The sequence below is a fragment of the Pseudorasbora parva genome, chromosome 3 (assembly GCF_024679245.1).
Source record: "Pseudorasbora parva isolate DD20220531a chromosome 3, ASM2467924v1, whole genome shotgun sequence".
In the NCBI taxonomy this organism is placed as follows: domain Eukaryota; kingdom Metazoa; phylum Chordata; class Actinopteri; order Cypriniformes; family Gobionidae; genus Pseudorasbora; species Pseudorasbora parva.
In genome coordinates this window covers 20,160,289-20,183,886 of record NC_090174.1, presented here as the reverse complement: position 1 = coordinate 20,183,886, position 23,598 = coordinate 20,160,289, and the positions used below count along the sequence as shown (strand labels likewise).

The 23,598-nt window shown below is 37.9% G+C and overlaps 2 protein-coding genes across 10 annotated transcripts; one reads left to right on the top strand and one right to left on the bottom strand.

The window, feature by feature from the left end:
• The first annotated feature begins 530 nt into the window (after positions 1-530).
• On the top strand, positions 531-21,840 carry brd3b (bromodomain containing 3b). Of its 9 annotated transcripts, none has more exons than XM_067438044.1 (13): positions 531-658; positions 1,820-2,154; positions 2,833-2,970; positions 3,078-3,222; positions 3,329-3,513; positions 5,507-5,875; positions 6,822-6,950; positions 7,031-7,219; positions 7,666-7,734; positions 8,714-8,946; positions 10,574-10,863; positions 15,644-15,769; positions 19,373-21,840. In XM_067438044.1, the coding sequence occupies exons 2-13, from the start codon at positions 1,954-1,956 to the stop codon at positions 19,492-19,494; spliced, it is 2,196 nt and encodes a 731-aa protein (XP_067294145.1). In that variant the 5' UTR covers positions 531-658; positions 1,820-1,953; the 3' UTR covers positions 19,495-21,840. The 9 variants fall into 9 exon arrangements, with proteins under 9 accessions (XP_067294145.1, XP_067294144.1, XP_067294142.1 ...); XM_067438043.1 differs by having other exon boundaries at positions 532-658; positions 5,504-5,875; positions 19,376-21,840; XM_067438041.1 differs by having other exon boundaries at positions 532-658; positions 5,504-5,875.
• A 16-nt stretch (positions 21,841-21,856) lies between these two features.
• On the bottom strand, positions 21,857-23,532 carry LOC137070684 (putative uncharacterized protein BRD3OS). Its single transcript, XM_067438039.1, has one exon. The coding sequence runs from the start codon at positions 22,996-22,998 to the stop codon at positions 22,744-22,746; it is 255 nt and encodes an 84-aa protein (XP_067294140.1). The 5' UTR covers positions 22,999-23,532; the 3' UTR covers positions 21,857-22,743.
• Between the last annotated feature and the right edge of the window lie 66 nt (positions 23,533-23,598).

Genomic DNA, 23,598 nt, shown 5'->3' with positions numbered 1-23,598 from the left:
TAATTTATTTCCATACAGAACTGATCTGGGATCAGTCGTACTCTTAGTTTTACTGTTTGGGTCATAAAATGTAGGATATTACAAACAAACACTTTTATTTTTTTATTTTTTTTAAAAATATGATATTTTGTAATATGTTCTTAATATAAAGCAAGTGCAGGACATTCATCAAATATTTGTCTCTTGAAAAAAAAAAAGATAATTTTAACAGATCAATATTTCACGTCCTCGCATTAATTTATTTAGTAAGTAACGTTTAGCTATGTAATACGCAGTACTTTCAGTTGGTCATCAGCGCTCACAACAAACCTACAGTCTATGCAACAAATCCATTCACGTCACGGTGATACAACCCACAGTTTCGTGCTCCTAATCAAGACCTACTGACTTTACACTGCAATTATGCCGCTTTAAAATTTGTAATAAAGACAAACAACAACAAAAAGTGTACTAGACATTTGGAACGAGAACATTAAAGGCTGAGAGGCGCCGAGAGCATTCATTTACACAACAACAACCACAATACCGTGCGATGCAGCGCGCATGCGCACAACACTACCCAACCAGTGTCGACCCCAGCCATCTATTATGCTTCTTCGCAATAAAAGCTACCCGAAAATCTGCAAGGAAAACGCTACCGGAGCTGCTTGGAGTGAAAGTAATAAAGTATAACATATATATCTACGATTAGTGCATTCCGATCGAAGTTTGTATTCAGTTTAGGTGATGTATATTGGTGTTTTGGGGGGAAAACACAGCTGAATGTGGCTAGCAGGATCTCCTCTGACAGAGTGGAGCTGATGAGCGGCGCTTTGCAACAATGTAACAAAACCTTCTTTCACGCGCAGCCGTTTCGATCCGTAAACGCAGAGCTCGCAGTATTTGTTTGCGCGGTTATTTTCTCGTTGTATCAAGTGTATAAACAGGACTGGTGGATGCATTGTGGGATGGTTTCAAATTAGCCCGCTGAGTAGCTAGCTGGCTGAACGGCATGCACACACAATGGTTGTGTTAAAGACATGGTGGGGCTCGATCCTCGGCATTCCTCACTCGATGCCCTGTCTCTCCCGTGCCCGCCATCTTTTCAAGAACTTATATACACACGCCTGATGCGGTTACTTTAACGCGCTATTGCTAAATGTATTTCCAGTCAAGTTTACAGTTAAAGCTCCGTTTAAGGGCGCGCAGGGGCGCAATTTGCTAGCTGGTGTTTTGGGTTAATTCTGACTAAACCTGCGAAATTTCATGGCCTCTCATTTCACGCGAAATTTTAGTCGTTTTGTTTGTATTTAAAACTATTGGGGTGGTTCAAATAAAACACAAGTTGATAGAAATGTAGAAAGGCTTTTTCCTGGTTTTCTGGTCATTCATTTGTGTAAAACCCTCTATACTGTAGTTCAGACTTTTAACTAATTTACAATGCATACATCTTCTCTAAACTACAAAAATAACCTGAAAATGATTTTTAAAATCAACCTGGTGTACATTAATTATTAATAATATTAATGCAGCTATGGAAAATAACATTAGTTATTTAAAAAAAAATGCTGTTTGTTTACAACATACACAATCACTTCCACCATGATTGTGGTCTTGATAAAGGTTTAAATTGGGTAATTTATTTGTATTGGTTCTGTGCTACACAATGTGCAAATAACATCATAATATGTCCAAAACAATAATAATAATAATGGTGTAAACTGGTATAATTTCTGCAATTATATTTCTATTGATGCTATATACACACCATATAAATAGATAGGTAATTTATTTTGATAGCTGTATATTCAATGAGTTATTTATCTACGCTTTCTGGCAGCGTGCTGACACTCAGGTCCTGAGATGGGATGTGTGTGTGGAGGTGGGACTAAGGAGCAGCAAGAGGATCATTGAAACTGAGCTAAGAGACGTACAGACGTCATTCAAGCAACTTCTTTCCCTTAACTGACCAGTATGTCGGTAGTCACATCCCCTGCCCAGGTGCCTCCACCCATTGTAAACCCTCCCCCACCTGAGGTCACGAACCCTGGTAAGCCTGGCCGAAAAACCAACCAGCTACAGTATATGCAGAATGTGGTTGTGAAGACTCTGTGGAAACATCAGTTTGCATGGCCCTTTTACACACCTGTGGATGCTATCAAGTTGAATCTGCCAGTGAGTATTTTTACGTCCTTTTTTTGCCTTTCATTTTCACACACACCACTGGTCAAACGTTTTTTTGTGATAAGTCTCTTATGCTTACCAATACTGCATTTATTTGATTAAAAAATACAGTAAAATAATTATCAAAACAGACTTTGGTTTCACATGATCCTTTCCAGAAAAATATTTAGCAGCTTTGTTATCACAGAATATATTACATTTTAAAAATATGTAATAAAATAAAAAAAAGTTTATTTTAAATTAAGATAATTTTTCACAATGTTATTGTGTGTGTGTGTGTGTGTGTGTGTGTGTGTGTGTGTGTGTCTCTCCATAAATCTGTCATGATGAGATTTCTTTAAATACAAAATCAATCTTAATTATTTCAAACTTTTGACCAGCAGTGTAGTGTGTTATAAGTTGACTTAAAGGTGAAACGTGTAATTTTTGTACCTCTAGTGTTACCAAAAGGAATTGCAAAAATAGTGACAATCTGCTATTGGTCGGGCAAATAGAGAGTCCCAAACTAATACATATTATTGTGTCAGTGTTTATTTTTTGGGGATTATCAAACAAGCGGGAAATAAACTATAAATGACTTTTAAAATATTACACGCATCACCTTTAAATATTTGTTTTCATCTACGTAGTGCATCACGCATTTTCTAATTTATTATCTCTGTCAAATAGGACTACCATAAAGTTATTAAGAATCCAATGGACATGGGAACCATAAAGAAGCGACTTGAGAATAATTACTATTGGACTGCTGGCGAATGTATGCAGGACTTTAACACTATGTTCACAAACTGTTACATCTATAACAAGGTAGATCCAAGTCCTTAATATTTTATTTAAAAAAAAGAATAATAATATACTTTATTCCAATACCAATGTATGATTTAAAATGAATTTCCCTTGAATTATTGCCCTAGCCCACTGATGACATTGTTCTCATGGCTCAAGCGTTGGAAAAGATTTTCCTTCAAAAGGTAGCTCAGATGCCCCAGGAGGAGGTGGAACTTTTACCCCCACCACCGAAGGGTAAAGCACGGAAACCTGGCGCACCCCCTGGTTCAGGTAACTGACTGGATGCCACAAATATTAAACCTTTGAAGTTACCAATGACATACGGGGGTTTTAAGGAGGTTTTCCAGCTGACCTTGTCATTATCACTTCCAAACAGAAAACCAACAATCAATAGCACTGACTACTGGTTCTCCATCCTCGTCATGTCCGAGCTCCCCTCCGCAGCTGGCTCAGACTCCTGTAATAGCTGCGACTCCAGTCTCGACCATCACCTCTAATGTCCAAGCTGTGCCCCCTGCCACGCCCCCTGCCATGATTCCAACCGCACAGCCTGTTGTCAAAGTAAGACCAGAAGATGATATGTGGAAGTAGCAGGTTTTACTGCTTGGTCCTTTTCATTGACATTTGTACACAGGAAAAAAAAAGAATAGCTTTTGTTGTAGGGATGGATCAGTGTTGTTGACTAGCCAAGCCAACTAACTTCTGGCATCTATCTATCTATCTATCTATCTATCTATCTATCTATCTATCTATCTATCTATCTATCTATCTATCTATCTATCTATCTATCTATCTATCTATCTGTCTATCTGTCTGTCTGTCTGTCTGTCTGTCTGTCTGTCTGTCTGTCTGTCTGTCTGTCTGTCTGTCTGTCTGTCTGTCTGTCTGTCTGTCTGTCTGTCTGTCTGTCTGTCTGTCTGTCTGTCTGTCTGTCTGTCTGTCTGTCTGTCTGTGGTGTGTGGTGGTGTTTTAAAATAAGGAGGCAAAGTCCTCATATTTTGACGTGACGTATAGTTGTTTACTATTTATCTAGTCTTCCCATTCACGACATCATTGTCTTTATTCAGGCTGATTCGAGAACGCACATGAAAACCAAGCGCATCCAATCATAACCGATCCAATTATAACGTAATGGAGGCATTGCCTCTTCTCACGTGACTTTCCCCCGTTCATTCTCCATTATCCCACATCAAACTCACGGACAGTTTAGGGTTTCTGTTAAAATATATAATCCTGTCTGTCTGTCTGTATATTATCTTAATATTTTATTTATTACATTTTGTTTAGATGTTTTTAAGCTTTACATATTTTTAGCAGCTGGGCTTTAAAGGTGGATGATTTTAGAGATGCAACTTCTCTGAGAGGTCTTTAGTTTTTTTGACAGCATGCTATGCTTTAGTGTGTTAACAGTCTAAAAGTAGCTGTAAGATTGTCAGCACAGTTCATCTCCTAAAGCACCACTATTTCAGCCATCAAAACAGCTTTTGTAAAAGATTCACTGCCTTCAGCGGTACATTTCTAATCACCTACTGTGAGTAGTGTTCGCTTTATGAAGAATCAGTTTTTTGTGAGGGCTGTTATAGTTGGTGCAATAAAACATTTTGTAGTGTATTTATTTGAATATATTTAATTTATCCTATAGAAGGATGAATGTAGTGTCTGTATATCAAAAAAAAAAAAAAAAAACATGGCTAAATGGTGTCTGATGAACTCGACCCTAAACCAGCCTAATTTGTAAAGGCTTCCTTAAGACTAGTCTTTCACACTAGACTGGGTAAACCCAGCTTGCTCTGCTGGCGATTTGATTTTGCCCTGCAATTCAGTCTGGAAACCTGTACATGAATTTTTACTGCTTCTGTTACACTTGTGGGAACCAATAACAGACTGGCTTATCCACCTGGCACGCTATTGGTGGGTTTAACAAGATGACAGATAGAGAAGCGATGGGTCGTTACCTGTTGATCACGCCTCTTGTGGTCTGATTGGTTGAAGGACCATCCGACTGCACACAGAGTCATTTGAATAATGCTTGTTGATCACGTCTCTTGTGCAGTAGAACATACAGAGCAGACTCCTCAGACCAATGATCAATTTTAAATTGAGCTTAGTCTGATGATAGCCATACTACCGTCACATGCCACTAATCAGTCATTTTGCACATTAGGGATGTGCTCGAAACTAAAAGGACATGGTTAAGCTTGCTTGGGTTAGTCAGTTTTACATGGCATGCATTAATCTTATATATGACAGATATCTTCCCTATACACAGAGTGTGCACGAGCGCAAATTAGTTTGAAAAGCAGAACCGATTTTAATACCCCGCATATTGACAGCAGCTCTGTTATGCAAATTATCTACAATATAACTGTATAATTACAAGAGAACGCAAATGCATTGAGATATTTTGCCTCCCATCTCATATTTTTCCCATTACCATGTCCCTTTAGGAATGCTTTATTTCCTTTCTGAGAAAGGTATTGGGCTCGGGCACATCCCTATTGCACATCCCTATTTTAGTAGTGTTCTAACACACTGATCTAATTTTCCTCAGAAGAAAGGGGTGAAGCGGAAAGCGGACACTACCACACCCACAACCTGCGCGATCACTGCCAGCAGAAGTGAGTCGCCCACTGCAATGTTAGAGTCCAAACACAGTAAAGTCATTTCCAGAAGAGAGAGCACAGGTCGACCCATCAAGCCTCCCAAAAAGGACCTGGAGGATGGGGATGTTCAACAGCAAGGCAACAAGAAAAGCAAGCTCAACGATCATCTCAAATACTGTGACACTATACTTAAAGAGATGCTTTCAAAGAAGCATGCGGCCTACGCCTGGCCGTTCTACAAGCCTGTAGATGCAGAGGCCCTGGAGCTGCATGACTATCATGAAATCATCAAGCAACCAATGGACCTCAGCACTGTCAAAGTATGGCCTAAAATTACATCTTGCAAAATTATAAAAGGGTTAGTTCACCCAAAAATGTAAATTATGTCATCAAAGACTATTATGACCCTAATGTTGTTCCACACCTGTAAGACCTCCGTTCATCTTCGGAACACGGTTTAAGATATTTTATATTTAGTCCGACAGCGTATCTAAGTGTATGCACACTATACTGTCCATGTCCAGAAAGGGAATAAAAACATCATCAACGTCATGTGACATCAGTTAGTTAATTAGAATCTCTTGTAGCATTAAAATTCCATTTTGGTCCAAAAATAACAAAAACTACGACTTTATTCAGCATTGACTTCTCTTCCGTGTTTGTTTTCAATCTGCAAACAAAGATTCAAATGGTCATGAATCAGCGGATTGATTCATGATTCGGATCGCATGTCAAACTCCTGAAATCACGTGACATTGGCGATCCGAATCATGAATCAATCCGCTGATTTATAACCGTTTGAATCTTTGTTTGAGGATTGAAAACAAACACGGAAGAAAAGTCAATGCTGAATAAAGTCGTAGTTTTTGTTATTTTTGGACCAAAATGTATTTTCAATTATTCAAGAGATTCTAATTAACCAATTGATGTCACATATGGACTACTTTGATGATGTTTTTATTAACTTTCTGGACATGGACATTATAGTGTGCATACATTTTCATTGGAGGAACAGAAAAGCTCTCGGACTAAATATAAAATATCTTAAACTGTGTTCCGAAGATGAACGGAGGTCTTACGGGTGTGGAATGAATTACATAATTTTCATTTTTGTGTGAACTAGCCCTCCCTTTAAGTATAGAATAGTTAATATTCAAAAGAAATTGATTGATTTAAACAAATAAACTTGCATATACCTTCAGTTTTTATTCCCTTCTTGTAAACTTTTAAAGCCAAACTTGATCTCATACAACGTGTCTTTTCCAGAAAAAGATGGACAGTCGAGAATACCAAGACGCCCAAAGTTTTGCAGCAGATATTCGGTTAATGTTCTCAAATTGTTACAAATACAACCCACCTGATCACGAGGTCGTTGCCATGGCAAGAAAACTCCAGGTGCGGCGGTTAAAAAAGAGCCATTGTGCCTTATGATGTGCTTTCAGATCTCACCAATCGTATTTGTCCATGTCCTACAGGATGTGTTTGAGATGAAGTTCGCTAAGATGCCCGACGAACCCGCGGAGCCATCCTCGCCCAGCGCGGTGTCGGCCACAGCAGTGGTGAGCAAGAGCACAGGCAGCAGCGAGAGCAGCGCGGACTCTTCCAGCTCCAGCTCCGACTCGGAGGAGGAACGGGCCACTCGGCTGGCTGAGCTGCAGGAACAGGTGAGTGGCAAACAGGTGGGTGTCACCACTTGAGGACCAAGATCCAAACCAAGGGTGGAGAGACAGGCAGAGGCCACAGCCACTCCCCCTCACATTCACCACCTCCTCCTCCTCAGTCTGACTGCTTGTGTTAGTCATTTGGAATTTTTTTTGTTTCTTAATGTCTCTTGTTTTCGTAATATTTTGGAAACGAGTGCCCATTTTCACCCTGGACTGAACGTTTAACCCTCTACCGCCTCTGCAGTTTGTGTTGGCATCTTGGTATACATTGGGATTGCATGCTGTAAAACTTGAAACAGATGACAGTTTTTAATTTCGCTGTCTCAGTGTTAAACATATTGGTGTCGATTATAGTTACTCTGCTCTCATCATGACAGTCTGTTGTTAAAATACATTTTTGAGAATGACTATTTTGTCCCTTGATTTCACTTTGGCTTTTTTACCAGCAATTCACTGTGGAGCACCCCAATGGTAACAGGTCGGGGACAAAAAACGGGTGTGCCAAACGTTTTCAGGTGAATGATATTTTTACTTCCCGGTCCCCCACCCCACTAACTCCTCCATTTTTCGTAGCTTCTTCTTAAGTGAGCGGTAGAGGGTTAAGGTGGTGCTTTATGGGGTGTATTTGAGCTGGGCATCTTTAAGTGAGCTTGCTTTGACACTCAGCTAGTCTTTTGGCTCTGTTTCCCTCTTTGCTCTGTGAATGACATTGATTGGCATGTTTATTAGTGAGAATCCAAATTCTTTGCTGGGATGTGGTCTCTGGTGCTTCCAAATCATCATGGTAGAGTCTTTGTTATCGAAAACAGAAGAAAAATGTAGGATGGGGACTTGATTGTATCACTCAGTTGTTTATTGGATTTGGAGGCAGATCTGAAAGCGAGCTTGCAGTCGATCGTAAGAAAGGGGCGGGATTAAATGGACTAAATGTTTGGTGAAGTCTGGCATGTGCATCAGAGAGAAGCCTGTCGTTTCACTGAACAATTGAGTTATGATATTTTAATGAAGAATTATGAGGTTAAAAAACCTACAATCAGATGAATAAGATCAATAACAGGCATTTAGAAAATAGGTACATTTTTCATGTTATACCGACTTTAAACTGTTTACATGTGGGTTGGTAACTGGATAACTAAATGATGAAAGATGGAAAAAAATGTTTAAGTGCATTTGGAATTTAAAGTAGTTAAAAGTGTTTGTCCATTTTGTTCGCAAAGAATTCAGAACCCAACTTTTCTTTTCTTTTCTTGGCTTGGCAATTAATTTTCAAAATAAGAGTCCTCCGCACACAGCTAATTTCTTGGGAGAGATTTCCATGAAAATGGGAGATATGTAGGTGACAAATGTCATTCATTATCCTCCTTCAAACTCTTCCCTTCATCACCAGTCCCGTCATCTGTCCTGCACAGCTGAGATCCTAGTCTTTTACGTTAGCATCGATGCAGCATGCCCCATCCCCTGCTTGCTAACCATTCCCTCCACCTTCCTCCTCAGCTGAAGGCTGTTCATGAACAGCTGGCCGCTCTGTCACAGGGTCCTGTGAGCAAACCAAAGAAAAAGAAAGAGAAGAAGGAAAAAGAGAAGAAGAAAAAAGACAAAGAGAAGGACAAAGACAAAAACAAGGTCAAGGTGGAAGAAGACAAAAAGGCCAAGTCCACTCAACCGAATAAGCAAACTCAGCAGAAAAAGACCTCCGCGCGGAAACCCAACAGCACATCCACTACAAGGTTAGCTTGTTTTGTTGAAGTCTTTGGATTTTATATATTACTTGGTGTACATTTTTGGTCCTATTTATAGTGGATATGGATTTTGTGGGATCTAGAAAGAATACAACAAAATTGTTAATTATAATGCTTATACTGTAAATGTATTTTATAATACAAAATAATTAGCCATATAAGTGTAATACAGGACAATATTATATTGTATTTTATTATACAGGTGTATGTCGATTTGTAAATGGAATGTGCATATATGCATTTTATTTACATTTAAAAAAATTCCCTCTAAAATATCTGAAAACTATGGAAACCTGTTCCACTGCAGATTTGTAAAAAAAGTAGTAAGGCCGTGTGTCCACCAAAGCGTTTTTAGACAGCAGAAAATGCTAGGCGCTTTGCTGAAAACACCTCACTGTGAGCGCTTGAGAGCGTTTTAGCAGGCAGCGTTTTTTTTTTTCTTCAGTTGAGACTCTTTGCTTGTTATGATACGGAAAATCCGAGGAAGTCTTACTAATTTCACAGGTAGTTTGTTTCTGTATTGATTCTATATAAAACTGCAGATCCAATGTAAAGTATTTGCTCTGGCTTTTGTTTTAAATCATTTTGTTGCGTTATTATTGCTTGTTTCCATCTGATGACGACACGCAGAATGTGGCAGTTGGTCTGTGTTGTATTTGTCCCGCCCCTCCTCCACTGTGATTGGACGGCTGAGTAGAGAGTGACAGTGATGAGCACTGCAGTTTACTCAAAGTTGAACATTCTTCAACTCTCGGTGACCAGTAAAAAACGCTGAGCGCTCAGCACTTGAGCGTGAAATACTCGATCACCGCCTCGTTGCGCTCCAGGCGTTCTGAAAACGCGGCGCTCTCATTGAAAACAATTGAAAACGCCAGCCAGCAGCGTGAAAAAACGCTTTGGTGGACACACGGCCTAAATGTTACCTCTAACTGTGACTTTACACTGCACTCCTTTTTAATGATTTTTCTTATGCTCACCTGAGCTGCATTTTGTTTATCAGAAATACAGTAAAATTGTGAACTACTATAAATATTGTAATATATTTTACAATGTCATTTATTCCTGTGAAGGCAAAGCTGAATTTTCAGCATCGTTACTCCAGTCTTCAGTGTCACATGATCCTCCAGAAATCATTCTGATATGATTTTTTGGTGCTCAAGAAACATTTCTTGTTATAAATGTTAAAAAAAAATTACTATTATAAAAAAAAGTTAATATTTTTGTGGAACTGGTCTTTTTTGTATATTATTATTTGAATAGAAAGTGTAACTTTAGTGTGACTTATTTCTTTTTTTAAGTTTGTCACATTTATTGTTTTTTTTTACTTTGTGGTGGAAACAGGGTTCCATAAAAAAACTGAAGATCCACAATACTGTTGGAAAACACTTGTTAATAGGCCAAGCAGTCATGATTATCGACCTATAATCAACTGATGATATCTGCTGATTATTTGGCCTAATTGTAAATGTGGATACAGTAATGTACCATTTATCGGTCGTAGAGGTAAAGTGAGCTAACCTCATGTAGTTTGTTCAATCACATTATGCCAGTTCAGTCTTGTGTATAGACTCTAAGGTTAAGTAGCTTTTGTGCAAACTACACCTCCAATCCACAGGCAACCGAAAAAAGGGGGCAAACCTGGCGCAGCAAACTACGAGTCTGACGAGGAGGAGTCTCTTCCCATGTCTTATGATGAGAAGCGGCAACTCAGCCTGGATATCAACCGGTTGCCGGGTGAGAAACTGGGCCGCGTGGTCCACATCATCCAGTCACGTGAGCCGTCACTGCGAGACTCCAACCCAGACGAGATCGAGATCGACTTTGAAACGCTCAAGCCTTCCACATTGCGTGAGCTCGAACGATACGTCAAGTCCTGTTTACAGAAAAAGCAGCGCAAACCTTTACGTGAGTGCCCCTCTTTTCTTTTTCTCAGCAGATTTGTTGCTAGGTATAGGCTTACTTCCGTGTTTGATAGACAAGCAGCTCTCTTTTCTTGCCTGGTCCGTCTGCTCTAAAAGCTGAAATGGGCTGTGCTATTTTCTCCTTTGAGCTGGGAACACTCACCTTCTCCAATGTGTTGCATGACTTTTGGTGGATTACCTTACATGTGCTTTCTCTGGTATTAATATTTTCAAGTGAAGCTTCAAGGGTGTAAAGAGTACATCAGTATACCGTAGAGAACATTTGATCAGACCATGAATTTCCTTATAGTACACAGTGTACATGTTATTATTGTGCACACTGCACTACTCATGCTTCATAATGGAATATTCTGGGTTCATTACAAGTTAAGTTCAGTCGTCAGTATTTGTTGATTACCACAACAAGTAATTTCCACTTGTCCCTTCTTTTCTAAAAAAGGCACATACAATGGAAGTGAATGGGGTCAATCCATAAACGTTCAAATCAATTCAATGGAATGTAACAGTGCCTGCTTATATTTTTAGTGGCCTTAGTTTGGGAAGTATTTTTTTTCTGTTTTTGTTTCATCTAGATTCAGCTATGATGTGAATTGCAACATTACAAACTGATTTGAACCATAAAAGTATTCGAGAATCAGACTAGAAGATACAGGACTGTGTATTAAACGTCTTAAATAAAGGAAAGTATTACAATGGCACAATTCAAAATACCATCGCTAAAACCATGTTAGTCATCTACACACTTAATGCAAAATTAGCATGTATATATCAAGATTTCAGTAGTTTGAAAGCATTGGGAGACTGACTCTTATGTCATTTACATTGCTTCAATGAGGGTGGGCGGGCACGACTTTCTTGTTGCAGTTCTCTGATTGGTGTTGATTTCTTTTAGGGCTGTAGCTATCGATTATTTTAGTAATTGAGTATTCTACCGATTATTCCATCGATTATTCAAATAATCGGATAATAATTACTTTTTCTTTATTAAAGAGCAATACTAAATATATAAGAGAAAATAAGACGGGTATCTTAAAATTGCATGCATTAATAACTTTTGAAACTAAACAATTTGAATGCACTCAGTTGCCATGTTATAAAAATCGATTTCAAATTACTTTAAAAAGGTAAACATAGTTCAGTCTAAAACTAAACCTACAACCAATAAACCAAAATAATAGTAATATAAATAACAATAATGCCTAAACATTGCATTTGTGTTGTGCAGCAACTTAAAAGTTTCAGCTTCAACTCAGGCATCACATAAGCATTTACTGTCTTCTGAAGGCTTTGTGGCTTTTGTAAGACGCAAAAAATATTGGACAGGAAGGTAACGTGAAATGAGAACAAGAGTAGCGATGTTAAATCAGCCGAATTAGCTGTTAAAAACAAACCATCATCCGCACCCGATCCTCACAAATTCAAACCCTTAGTGTAAGCGCGATGCTCTCTTCACATATTAGCTACACTGTGCTTTAAAAAAAATGGCGAAATTGCATGTCTTAAATAACCTAAACCAGGTTTGACAACCTATAGGCCTACTACGTCACACGGAGGAGAAACCACTGGAGCGTGCAGCAAACGCGAGAGATGTGTTTGTTTTCAATTCAGACAAAGTACATCACACATACAGATCTAGCTACATTTTGAGCTAATCATATTCATAATTGTAACACAACTTGTTTATTAAGTTAGTAGCTATAAATATGATTAAAGTATGTGATTTAAATGACCGAATTAATGAAAGCACGAGCGCTGCGCATCTCTCACGCGCACGCATTACAGCTTGTTCTTATGTTTGTTGTGCCTAGTGTTGAGAACATTTTAATGGTGTATTTCGAAGATATTGTCAAGTATAAATAAAGTCTCATTAAATATTACACACACATCACAATGACGGTGATCCATGTGCAAACTCAACCCATATGTGGTTCATGTGTTTGGAGTTGCTCGTATCTCCTCAGCTGCTGCGTGACCTGCCGCAACGAATCCTAAATGTTCAGCGTTGCATCCTGAAGCTCAGCACACAGTTGTCTTCATTTGAAAAATAACGAGACTAAATGATATTACCAGTGCTGATGCCACTCTCTCCCGCATTGTGGTCTTTGATCTCGACATGCGCTGAAAACGACAGTTAAAGAACGACACATTGCGTTTTACCGTGGAATGAGAGTTCTGCGTTTTTATTAAAAGCAACACATAATGATTTAACTTATCCACCCGCAATTTTTGGGACGTTTACACACTCCGAACCACGGAAATAATCTTAATCCGCGCATACTCCGAGTCTTTAAAAAAATGTCTTTCTGCAACGTGTAGTTAAGTGGACTAAACAAAGCATTGAGGCAGATGATTTTGCCTCAAGGATTTTTTCAATTCGAGTGACTCGAATTTTCGTTTCAGCCCTAATTTCTTTTGCAGAATTATAGGTAATGTAGTTTTTTCACCAAGAAGCCTGCTGGTAGATTATTATTTAAAATAAGTTGAAATAATGCTTTAAATGCAACTAAAGCGTATACTGTCAATAAACAACCTCATAGGTCAACCTTGTGAATTATCATTAAAAATACATGACTTTTGCACTCTATAGAGAAATACTAATCAATCAATCAACTTTATTTATATAGCGCTTTTACAATCACGATTGTGTCAAAGCAGCTTCACAGTGTCAAACAGGACAATATTGCAACCAAATTAGATTTGGCTGTACAGTCGTTCTGGAGAAAACAGTGATGTTATCAGCTTATTTTAATTTATCATATAGCAACAATGTTGGCATATCAGTATTATAGTTTATAGAATTCAATAAAACCTAATTCATAAATTTTATTTGTATATTTAGATCATCATTTTTATAATTGTGTCCCCAACTGAGCAAGCCAAGCCAAAGGCGACAGTGGCAAGGAACCAACACTCCACCAGGGCATGATGGAGAAAACCTTAAAAAATAAACCATCCAGGATGCGTTGGTCATGTCCAGGCACAGGTCCACCATCCGATCCGGACACGGCCTGGATCTGGAATAAACCTCGGGATAAATAGAGAGACTAACAATAAACAGAGAGACTAACATCATGCTAACAGTATGTTAGCATGATTTTAGTATGGAGGAAAAAAGTAGCTTGGTAACATTTTCTGTGTATTTAATTATACTACAACTTTGCACACGCAACAAGTACACACCAAGCCAGTATTCAACACTATATCCTTACCTTAGCCCCATTTAAAACGGTAAGCTTATAATAATGTGTCATAATTAGAGTGGTATGGTGGATTTCCCATAGTCAAAAGCAAAAGATTACACTGTACAGAAATTGAAATAGACAGGTAACGCTAGTAGACGCTTTACACGTAGTCCCGCAATGCTAAAGCTGGTAAAATTAACAATTTGAGAACAAACTATAACAATAATGATCATTTGCAGGGTTTGATGTTATACGAGTGATCATTAGATTGAATCACCATTGGTAATGCAATTTATTGTAATGTTTTGTTCCCAGAAGTGGCAGACATGTTACTTACTTGTTCAGATTACATTTTCCAGTGAAAATTCTAGTTTAGGTTAACTATTATCTGTGATTCTGAAGCAAGTCATTTTGCAAACTATTTTTGCATTAATTTGCATATATATATATATATATATATATATATATATATATATATATATATATATATATATATATATATATATAAATATAATATAATATAATATAATATATTATTCGTCCCAAGATTCTTTGCATTAGTGAATAAATGCATAGATCTGCTGTTGATATTTGAATTCCCCAAATGTCTGGTGGTAGAATTTTGTTAACCGTGTCAAAGGTTCTGGGTTCTAATCCAGCCTATATTGCTTTTTTTCTTCTTCTTCATTAAAATCAAAGATGTTCATCAATGATTGTATATTAAGAGCAGGGACACATTTGTGTGCATTTAGTCTTGTGATTTCACCAGAAAGAATAGAGTCTCTCTCCACAACAGCATTAAGTGATGGATTGACACGCTGGTCTGTGTGAAGACTGTTCACGAGCCAAAAGAGAACATTAACCCACCTATTTTGATTTGATTGGCCATCTCAGTCATTTTGACACAGATGAGCGCTGTTTGGCCACTGAGGCAACCCAGACTAAAAATTGAACTTTGTCATCCTAGCACAGAGCGCTGCATAACGAAGTGCAGCAGAGCAGAATTTGACCATTTCTAATTATTAGGGGGAATTGTCCCCCTTAATGACTATGGTGGTTACTGTCCTGTTCTAAAGTACAGTATCCACACCGGTTCAGTGAATGACAGCAAGCCGCACATATACTCCTCAAAACATTAGATTAATCCGCGCTAAGGAGCCGCACCAACGTACAACTTATGTACAGATGATAACTCTGCAAATAACTGCAATTGCAGGTTTCAAACAGAGATGGCGACACAGAGGCAAAATTTACGGACTGCAGCAGTAATGCACAAGTTGTGATTTTTATAACATTTTAAACCCTCTAAAAATTGTCCTGGTTCACTTCTATTGTTAGTGTTTCAACATAACTTTGTGTGTTTTAAGGAAAATGAAGGATGGGTCTGAATAAATTTGTATGGTAGTAACCAAATGCTGCTGTTTGGTCTTAACTTGGACGTGGTAAGATTCCTGGAACACAAATTTGACATCATGGAGTTTAAAACCAGTGTAGCAGAGTGCTTTTTGCTGCTTGTTGCCACGGCGGTGGGCTACGAGGGCAACCCGTTACTCACTGGTCACCGCTGTGTGTCTCCTGCAGCGGGCACTGGGAAAAAGAGTGCCAAGTCTAAAGAGGAACTGGTTCAGGAAAAGAAGAAAGAGTTAGAAAAGAGGCTACAGGACGTGAGCGGACAACTGAACAACAACAAGAAACCACCCAAAAAAGGTACCTGTGTGGTAGTGTGCAGATGTGAGCAGACAGGTGACCAATCTGGGTTAGTTGAATTTGTAGGATGGTAGGAGAAGAAAATTGAGATAAGGATAGGCTTTTTGCTTCACTAATTTGACTAACTTGATCGAAGGGCTTCTGTCAGACCTTCATATGTAATGCTATTCACACTCTGAAAAGGGTTTGCAGGGCTCAACAACAAGGATGGACTGCTGGCCCCAGCTTTGAACCAGTTGACGGGGCTGCCTATTGCCCTACTGGGAATTTCTTATGTGAAATTTGCTAGCGAATTCTGTGAAGTTATCTTTTTTTAAACTTTGTTAGCTAGGTAAGCTTAATGTTTTGTTTTAAAGTAGTTTTTGGTAGTGATGGACCGAAAGAAAAATTCTGTGCTGAAACTGAAAATTCACGATGCACTTGGCCGAAACCCCCCAAAAAAGAGCTACATTTTAAAAATAGATATATTTTAATATTAGACTTTTTAGTTAATTTGATGAATTTTACATAAACACCTAAATAAAATTTATATAATAATGAATTAACCAAATTTATTTAATAACTGTTTTATTGATGTCATGTGCAGTTGAAACACTGATTGAGAGATTACATTATAATGAAAATGCAGTATATATCTTTTAACACAGTGTTTCCCAACCTTTTTTCAGTCGTGGCACCCTTTGAAAATGTTCTACATTTTGTTGCACCCCCTTGCATATGTTACGCTAGGGGGGTAACGGTACAGATTTCTCATGGTTTGGTTTGTATTACGGTTTTAGGTTCATGGTTTCAGTACGGTTTGGTATTTGCTATGTTCAGAGAAAAAAGGACTACTGTCAAATAAAAATAAAGAAAATAAGAACAAATAGCTTAAAAACAAGCAGCAGAAAAGATACTAATAAAATAAACAATGCTTTTCAGGTTTTTCAGGTAGGTCTAACATTATTTTTTAGGTACATAAATTGAATAAAGTAATCAAATGTAAAATAACTGCATATTTAACTGTTTAAATTAAAGATTAATCCTTATTAAAGTTCTCATTCGCATCTTCTGGCACTACACATCACCCGTATTTATATTCGAAGATACAGCAGCACTCACATAGCCTGACAAGCCAGACCCACATCAAGATGTTTGGTCTGGAAACTCAACATTGACAGGGCTCAATCCGAGGGGCGGGATAAACGGTTGTCTTTCAAACTCCCTCTGCACACGATAGGATAGCGCTACAACCAACCAGAGCAATGAAGGTGAAACAGAGCTTGTTGATAGATTAAACTTTCGCCGTATCCGGTCGGCAAAACTCCGAACTCCGAAAAACTTCAGTGCTGTTCTTTGTTCTTTTCTCAGAGAAAAGCTTAACTCCAAGTCTTCCAGAGTCGCGGTCAAAGCTGATTCGAAAGACCGCCGTTCGCCAGTTTCTGTGTTTACTAGAAGCACGCAAACGCAACTTGGCCGTCATCATTATGGTCCCGCCCACCGACTCTATACACGATGTGATTGGCCTGGCAAGAGTTAGGCGATTACAGCTCAGAAGGGTATTGAGAGTTGCTAGACGACACTCGTGGCAGATTAGATTTGCTGCCGCTAGGGTGCGTCTAGATTTCTAGGCTAGCACTCGCATGCATTGAATAAAGTTTACTAAGAGAGACCGTTTTGCCCATGTTTTTCTTTTATTATTATCGCTGTTGTAATGCATCACTGAGGAGCCAGCACATGTATCCATCAACGGAAACATACATAAAGCATTATTTTCAAGTTACAACCCATATTAAAGATGCATCATCAGATGAACCGCGAAGCAATCTGCGTGCCGGCACCCTTTATACGGCACCCCTGCTCTCGTCAGATGGTTGGGAAACACTTTTTTAACATACCTTCTGATGTTCATTCATGTTTATTCAGTGCTATAACTAGTAGTAAAGAAATAGGAAGAGATGATCCAATAATTTGGCCTTGATCCTTTGTTTAAGTGCTTAATGTAATGTGTTTTTTTATATGATATAGATGTGAGTAAACGCTGTGGGATGCCAGATAATTTTTGGAAGAGATTCCAACAATAAAGCTGAACTGATTTAACTGATACGGCTACAGAGAGTGATCTGTCACACCATATTAAAGAGCGCCAAAACTACATTTAATCTTTGAATTTTGAGATGAAATCAACAAAATTTGAAAGTTGAGACATCATATTAAAAGTAACAAAACACAAAACGTATTGCGATTATTGGATGGCAGTTGCGCTAAGTTTGTAGAGGAGTTTTGTTCACGCATCAATAGAAAGTAGCATAGACTAGAAGATCGATCTTGAGATTCAACAGTCAGAATCGATTAAATCTGAGAAATATGTATCATCATCCCAGCTCTAAAAACCATAAAGCTGACACACATTTAACTTTTGCAGTTTATGCACGAAATAGATGCTGAATAGTAGAAATGCACCATCGGATAAGCACTAACTAAATGTCATTGATTTCAGTCCTTCGAAACCATTTCAGCCTTCACTTTTTTGATAGCTGACATTTTTGGTGAATGCCTAGTTTTTTACTTTAAATGTTCTTGGTAGAATCAGTAACATTTTTGTTTGTTTTTACCCACAATATCCAAAATTTTCCTGTCTTGGAACTCATTTATGATTATAATACCTGTTTATACACTATTGTTCAAAAGTTTGAAATCATTAATTATTTGAAATCAGAAATTATTACTTTTATTCAGCAGGAGTGCATTAAATTGATCAACAGTGACAGTAGACGTTTTACATGTTACAAAGAAAGCTCTCTTGAACTTTCTATCCATAAAAACTAAATATATTGAGGTTTCCAAAAAAAAATCTAATTAACCTTAAGCAGTACAACTGTTTTCAAAATTAATGATAAGGAAATAAGTTATGAGCAAATCAGCACATTAGAATGATATCTGAAGGATTACATGACACTGAATACTTGGCATAATGATACTGAAAATTCAGTTTTGCCATCACAGGAATAAAATAAATATTAAAATAAAAAAACTCAAAAAACTAAAATTTAATTATTAATACTTTTACTTTATTTTTGATTGATTGTAGCTTGCATAAATATTTTTCCAAAATCTTACTGTCCCCTCACACACTGTATAAACATTATCTCTCTATAAACTCTCTATATTGTTATTTCATGTATATTAATTAACTTCTCATTTTTGTGTTTGGACCAGTAAAAGTCTTGGCAGGGCACCTAGAAATCTTGAGGTACTGACAGAAAAACATCCTTGCTGTTGAGCCCTGACTTGGACAAAGAGTAATACATGGTTAAACCTAATAAAGCTAATAACTGATCATTATGGTTATGTATGTGTTGTAACTAACCAACTTCACTTGACATCAGCTGCTTTGGTGGGCACGCAGTATATTCTGTCCTTTCGAGATCAGTTCTCTTTGCTTTCTTTGTGCATGTCTCTGCTTTACTGTAATACACAGCTGAAGGTGTGGATAAGGGCGTTCAAGAACACAATATAGGGACAAAGGTCTTAACGGAAATGAATTGTATAAAATATGTACATTCAGTGTTTGCTTTTCGCACACATATTGAACATGCAATCACTTCTCTTCCCTGTTCCCAGCAGAGAAGGCGGGGTCAGCGCAGGGGGGCGGGCCATCTCGGCTGAGTGGCAGCAGCAGTTCTTCGGATTCGGGCAGCAGCAGCTCCAGCGGCTCCAGCTCCGAGAGCAGCGACTCAGACTGAACTCCAATCGACACGCTGCATTCTTCAACCTCCTCTATTTTCTAATGAGTAGTGTGTGTTGTCATGATAGTATCTCTCTGAAGGCCCGTTTTATAAAGAGCTAGATGCTTTGCAGATGGCAGAGGATATTTTAAAATAGTTTGTAGGATGCTCTTGGCTCAGACAAAGAGGAGAGTTGGAATAGTTCAAGCAGTTTTAAGGTTTTCGCTGGCCCTCAAAGGGAAATGCCTGGTATCACCAGAGGAAAAAAAAGACAAAAAAAAAAAGATATTTTTTTGAAAATATGTCAGTTGTGGAGGTGAAACGGTTGTGTGTCTGTTGTTTTTTTGTTTTGTTTTTAGGTTGCTGCTCGTTAGATCCATACTGAAAACATGCTTTAGTGGAAAAACTGACAAATGCCTGGCTGCATTTTACTGATCGAGTAGCTACACAAGATCTCAAAGTCTGAAGGAACAAACAAAGAATTACCGGCTCTCTCACTCTGGTGTGGTTCTGTCATGTTGGCATGACATTTCAACTCATTCCGCATTTATTTTGCTGACTATAATACTCTTCATTGTTAACATTTTTAAGAGAATCTATTTATTTTTTTTATCCAAAAAGGCAAAGTTCTGCGTGTTTTCAACATTCGGTCTACAGAAATGTTTCCAGTTGACCAGTTTAAATGTAAGAAATTTGGCTCAACGTAACTCACTAGAGCTCTAGACAGCATCCCGCACCTCTTGTGCGAGTATTGTTATTAAAACTTCATATTTCAGAGGCTTCGCAGTCATTTTGGCTATTTCAACACTGTTCATTCTCAGCTCAGTATTTGATGTAGAATTATGTGTCTGAATTTTTTGTTTGTTTGTTTTTAATCTATATCATACGCTCATTTGTTTGTTTGTTTTATATTTGGATTGTCTTCTGTACTTTTTTATACTATTGATATGTAGGTGCTTTGAGTATCTCTTATCCTACTTTCTATCTGATATGCCTCATCTTTACCCAGTCCACTCATAGGACAATCAAAGTTGTGATTTAAGTACAGTATATATGAAATGGAGATATTTTAGAATGGCTGAGTACACTTAAAAATAATGGCAAAATACATTCAGATGTTAAAAACACCCACAAGGCTGCATATTGGAATGAACCAGCCTCTGAAACTGGGAAAACCAAGTGAATGCTTGCTCTCTTGGACAAGTTGCCACTTCTGTAAAGAAAAAGAGGGAAGCATTTAAAGACAGTTGGACAGTTATCTTTGAGAAGACTTCAAGCAGCAGTGCTAGGTTTAATTTCAGACGGATATGTGTTGAACAATAGTTATAATTAGTTGAAAGTATTACAACTAATGTATGTTCTCAACTTTATTATTTTAGTTTTTTTTTATTATTATTATTATTCTCAAATGGTGTATTGAATGCTTTCAATGGTACCTAGACACTTCTTGCCATGTATCCAGAATAGTTTGGAAATGGACCATGACTGATAATCTTTATAAAAAAATGAATGTATTAGAAGTTATTTTCTCATTTTCTTTTTGTGGCTGCAGCAGTGCCACTCATTCACTGGGTTTGTGGCATTGGCAATGATTTATTTCATTTAACAGACTTGAATTTAACTCTGAACCCCTTAAAATCATGGGATGTGCTCTTTTTGCCTTAAGTTTAGTTGGCACACTAAAATAAAGTAAAATGGGTCCTGTATTACTGATTAAGTTTAAGCCAATATGTATAGTTTTTTTTTTTCCTTTTCATAAAAACATCAAAAATTGTGATGTAAAGTGACTTCATGGGTTTTCTTATATGTAGGATGCTTTTAATTATGTTTTGATCTTCATTATACCACTGTATTGCATTACATGTTCCTTGTGGCTATAACCTACCTTGTGTCTAAGATAATTTCTGTTACAGCTCCTCTTCCTCAATTCCTCCAGCAGAGCCCAGTATAAACTGAACTGGGGTTCATGATGCAGAAAATGATGCAGACAGAGATATAAAGATACATAGGATATATAATTACAGATATAAATGTATATTCACTACTTATTCGTCAACTCTGTCTTGGGTCTAAGTATTTTAAATCTTTTTTTTTTTTAATGAGAGAACGAGAGAGAACGTTTGTGTATTGCATGCCAATTTACAGTATATTTCTTAACTTTTTGAGCAGTTTATAACATGTAAATGTCATTCTTTCGAGTGAAATTTTAAAATTGGTAGTGCTGCATATGTTAAGTTCAGCAAGTTAAAGCAAGTTGACAAGTATGTTTTGGCACAGACTTACATGGTAATATCTGATGTATAAGCTAATCTGAGATTTGGACACTGAGCCCCTCGTTTTTCGTAAATAAATCACAAAAACCCATAGGAGTGTCTTTTTACTATCTATATTTATTTGAGTGCATTTAAGGTTATTCTTTAAAAAGACATTAAACACAAAAGTAAGAGTGTTTTGAGCAGCGTTGTCAAAATGTAGCAGTATGTTAAAATCTTGATTTCACATTTTTTGGAGGTTTCATAAAAGCATGATATAATACAGATAAAGCTAGAATATATATAGGCCTGGATTTACAGACAGCGTTTAGATCTTTTTATAAACATCCCTTAGAGAGAAAACAACATTATGCTCATGTTTAGACAAAACAATGGCATTGGTATTTTAGGATATGTCAGTGCAAGTTGCTTGCCGTTAAAAACAGCTCAAACATGCATTTTGGTCTGGGACTAGGTTTAGGCCTTGTCTGTGAAATCGGGATAATACTAGTAGTGTGTGTTAAGATTGTCTCATAAATCTTAATGCATGTAAACATGAAAATTGTGTTTAAACAAGTAACTAATTCACAGTAAGTGTAGTTAACTTGAATGTAAAAGTATATAACGTTAATCTAGTTGTGTCTTGAACAGCAATTTCTGTTTTCCCACAGAATTACCATAAAGAGTCCTAACGTTATAAAAAGACGTGCAGTTTACAGTCTGTGACTGTGACAAGGATATCCAATGAGGAAAACGCATGTGCTCACTTTTCTGGAAAATAGCATGGTTTTAAATACTTTTTAATACTCCTCGTTCGTCTGTAACTATAATAAGCAGGCGATATTCCTCAAACTGTACCGCTGTTGCATTTTAAAAATAAAATACTGATGAAACTCGGTGAAAACTTGCACATCAGATTGTCTGAATGACGAGATACAAATTACCGTATTTTTGACTTGACAGAAACACTCAAATGGGTGTTGTATCCGTCACAACAAGACTAACGTTATCACTATCACATAACCGCACAAATCCGGGACTGTCCAGTTCTGTCAGAGTCTTTCAGTCTTGTTTTGTCATGTATCACAACCGCCTGGTTGCCATACTGGCTGTACCACGAGCTCTGACTGCGGCTCAGGTAGTTGATCGGAGGCGCTTTCTCCAGTTCCAGCTGCTGCTGTTGCCAAATCAGCATCGATGTGTCCTTGAACCGGAGCCGAGCGTAGCCCTCCGACATCGCCTTCTCTGCTAAAGGATAGCGCTCCGTCATTGCGAGTACAGATGAAGTGCGGGAAGACGTCTTGTTAAATCTCTCATGAAGGTGATCATCTCAGCTGTCGTCCTGGTTTTGATCACGCCGTTAGAAAAATGCCCCGAAGTTCCATACCGGCAAGTTTGATGTAGGGATAAAAGCGACTGATCTTCACCAGTTGCGCATAACGTTAGCCTAATCTAAAGGACGGTTAACTTAGACCATGCTAATCCCTTCTGCATTTTGTTGGCTGAAAATAATGCATGCCATTAGCAGTGGTAGTAGGTAAATTATATTTAAAAATAGCTTAATGTGAACCTGGTCTTCTGTAGTAGTCAAAGTATTCCAAAATGTCATTAATTAGGGAAAATAAACAGCAGACGACGCCAACGGCTGCCTTTGGCAACAAGGTCCGCTTGAATGCGAGTCCGACTGCAACCACGAGACGTTTCGTGGTTCCGAGGGCACCTTCTGAGGCTACTCACTGCAGACCTTACAGAACAGCTCCCCCTCTCTAGATGCAATTTGGGCGTAATAGGTGGAGCTAAAAGGTTCAGCCCCTATTTTTTTTACAGTCTACTATTTTTTTTTTTGTACAGTTTATGGGTTCAACCCATA

Excerpts from the sequence above, each read along its gene's own strand:
- brd3b (XM_067438041.1), top strand. The coding sequence starts at position 1,954 with ATGTCGGTAGTCACATCCCCTGCCCAGGTGCCTCCACCCATTGTAAAC. Across the intron at positions 2,155-2,832 it reads CTATCAAGTTGAATCTGCCA|GACTACCATAAAGTTATTAA; the intron begins GTGAGTATTTTT and ends TCTGTCAAATAG. Across the intron at positions 15,770-19,372 it reads CAAGAAACCACCCAAAAAAG|CAGAGAAGGCGGGGTCAGCG; the intron begins GTACCTGTGTGG and ends CCCTGTTCCCAG.
- LOC137070684 (XM_067438039.1), bottom strand. The coding sequence starts at position 22,998 with ATGACGGAGCGCTATCCTTTAGCAGAGAAGGCGATGTCGGAGGGCTAC.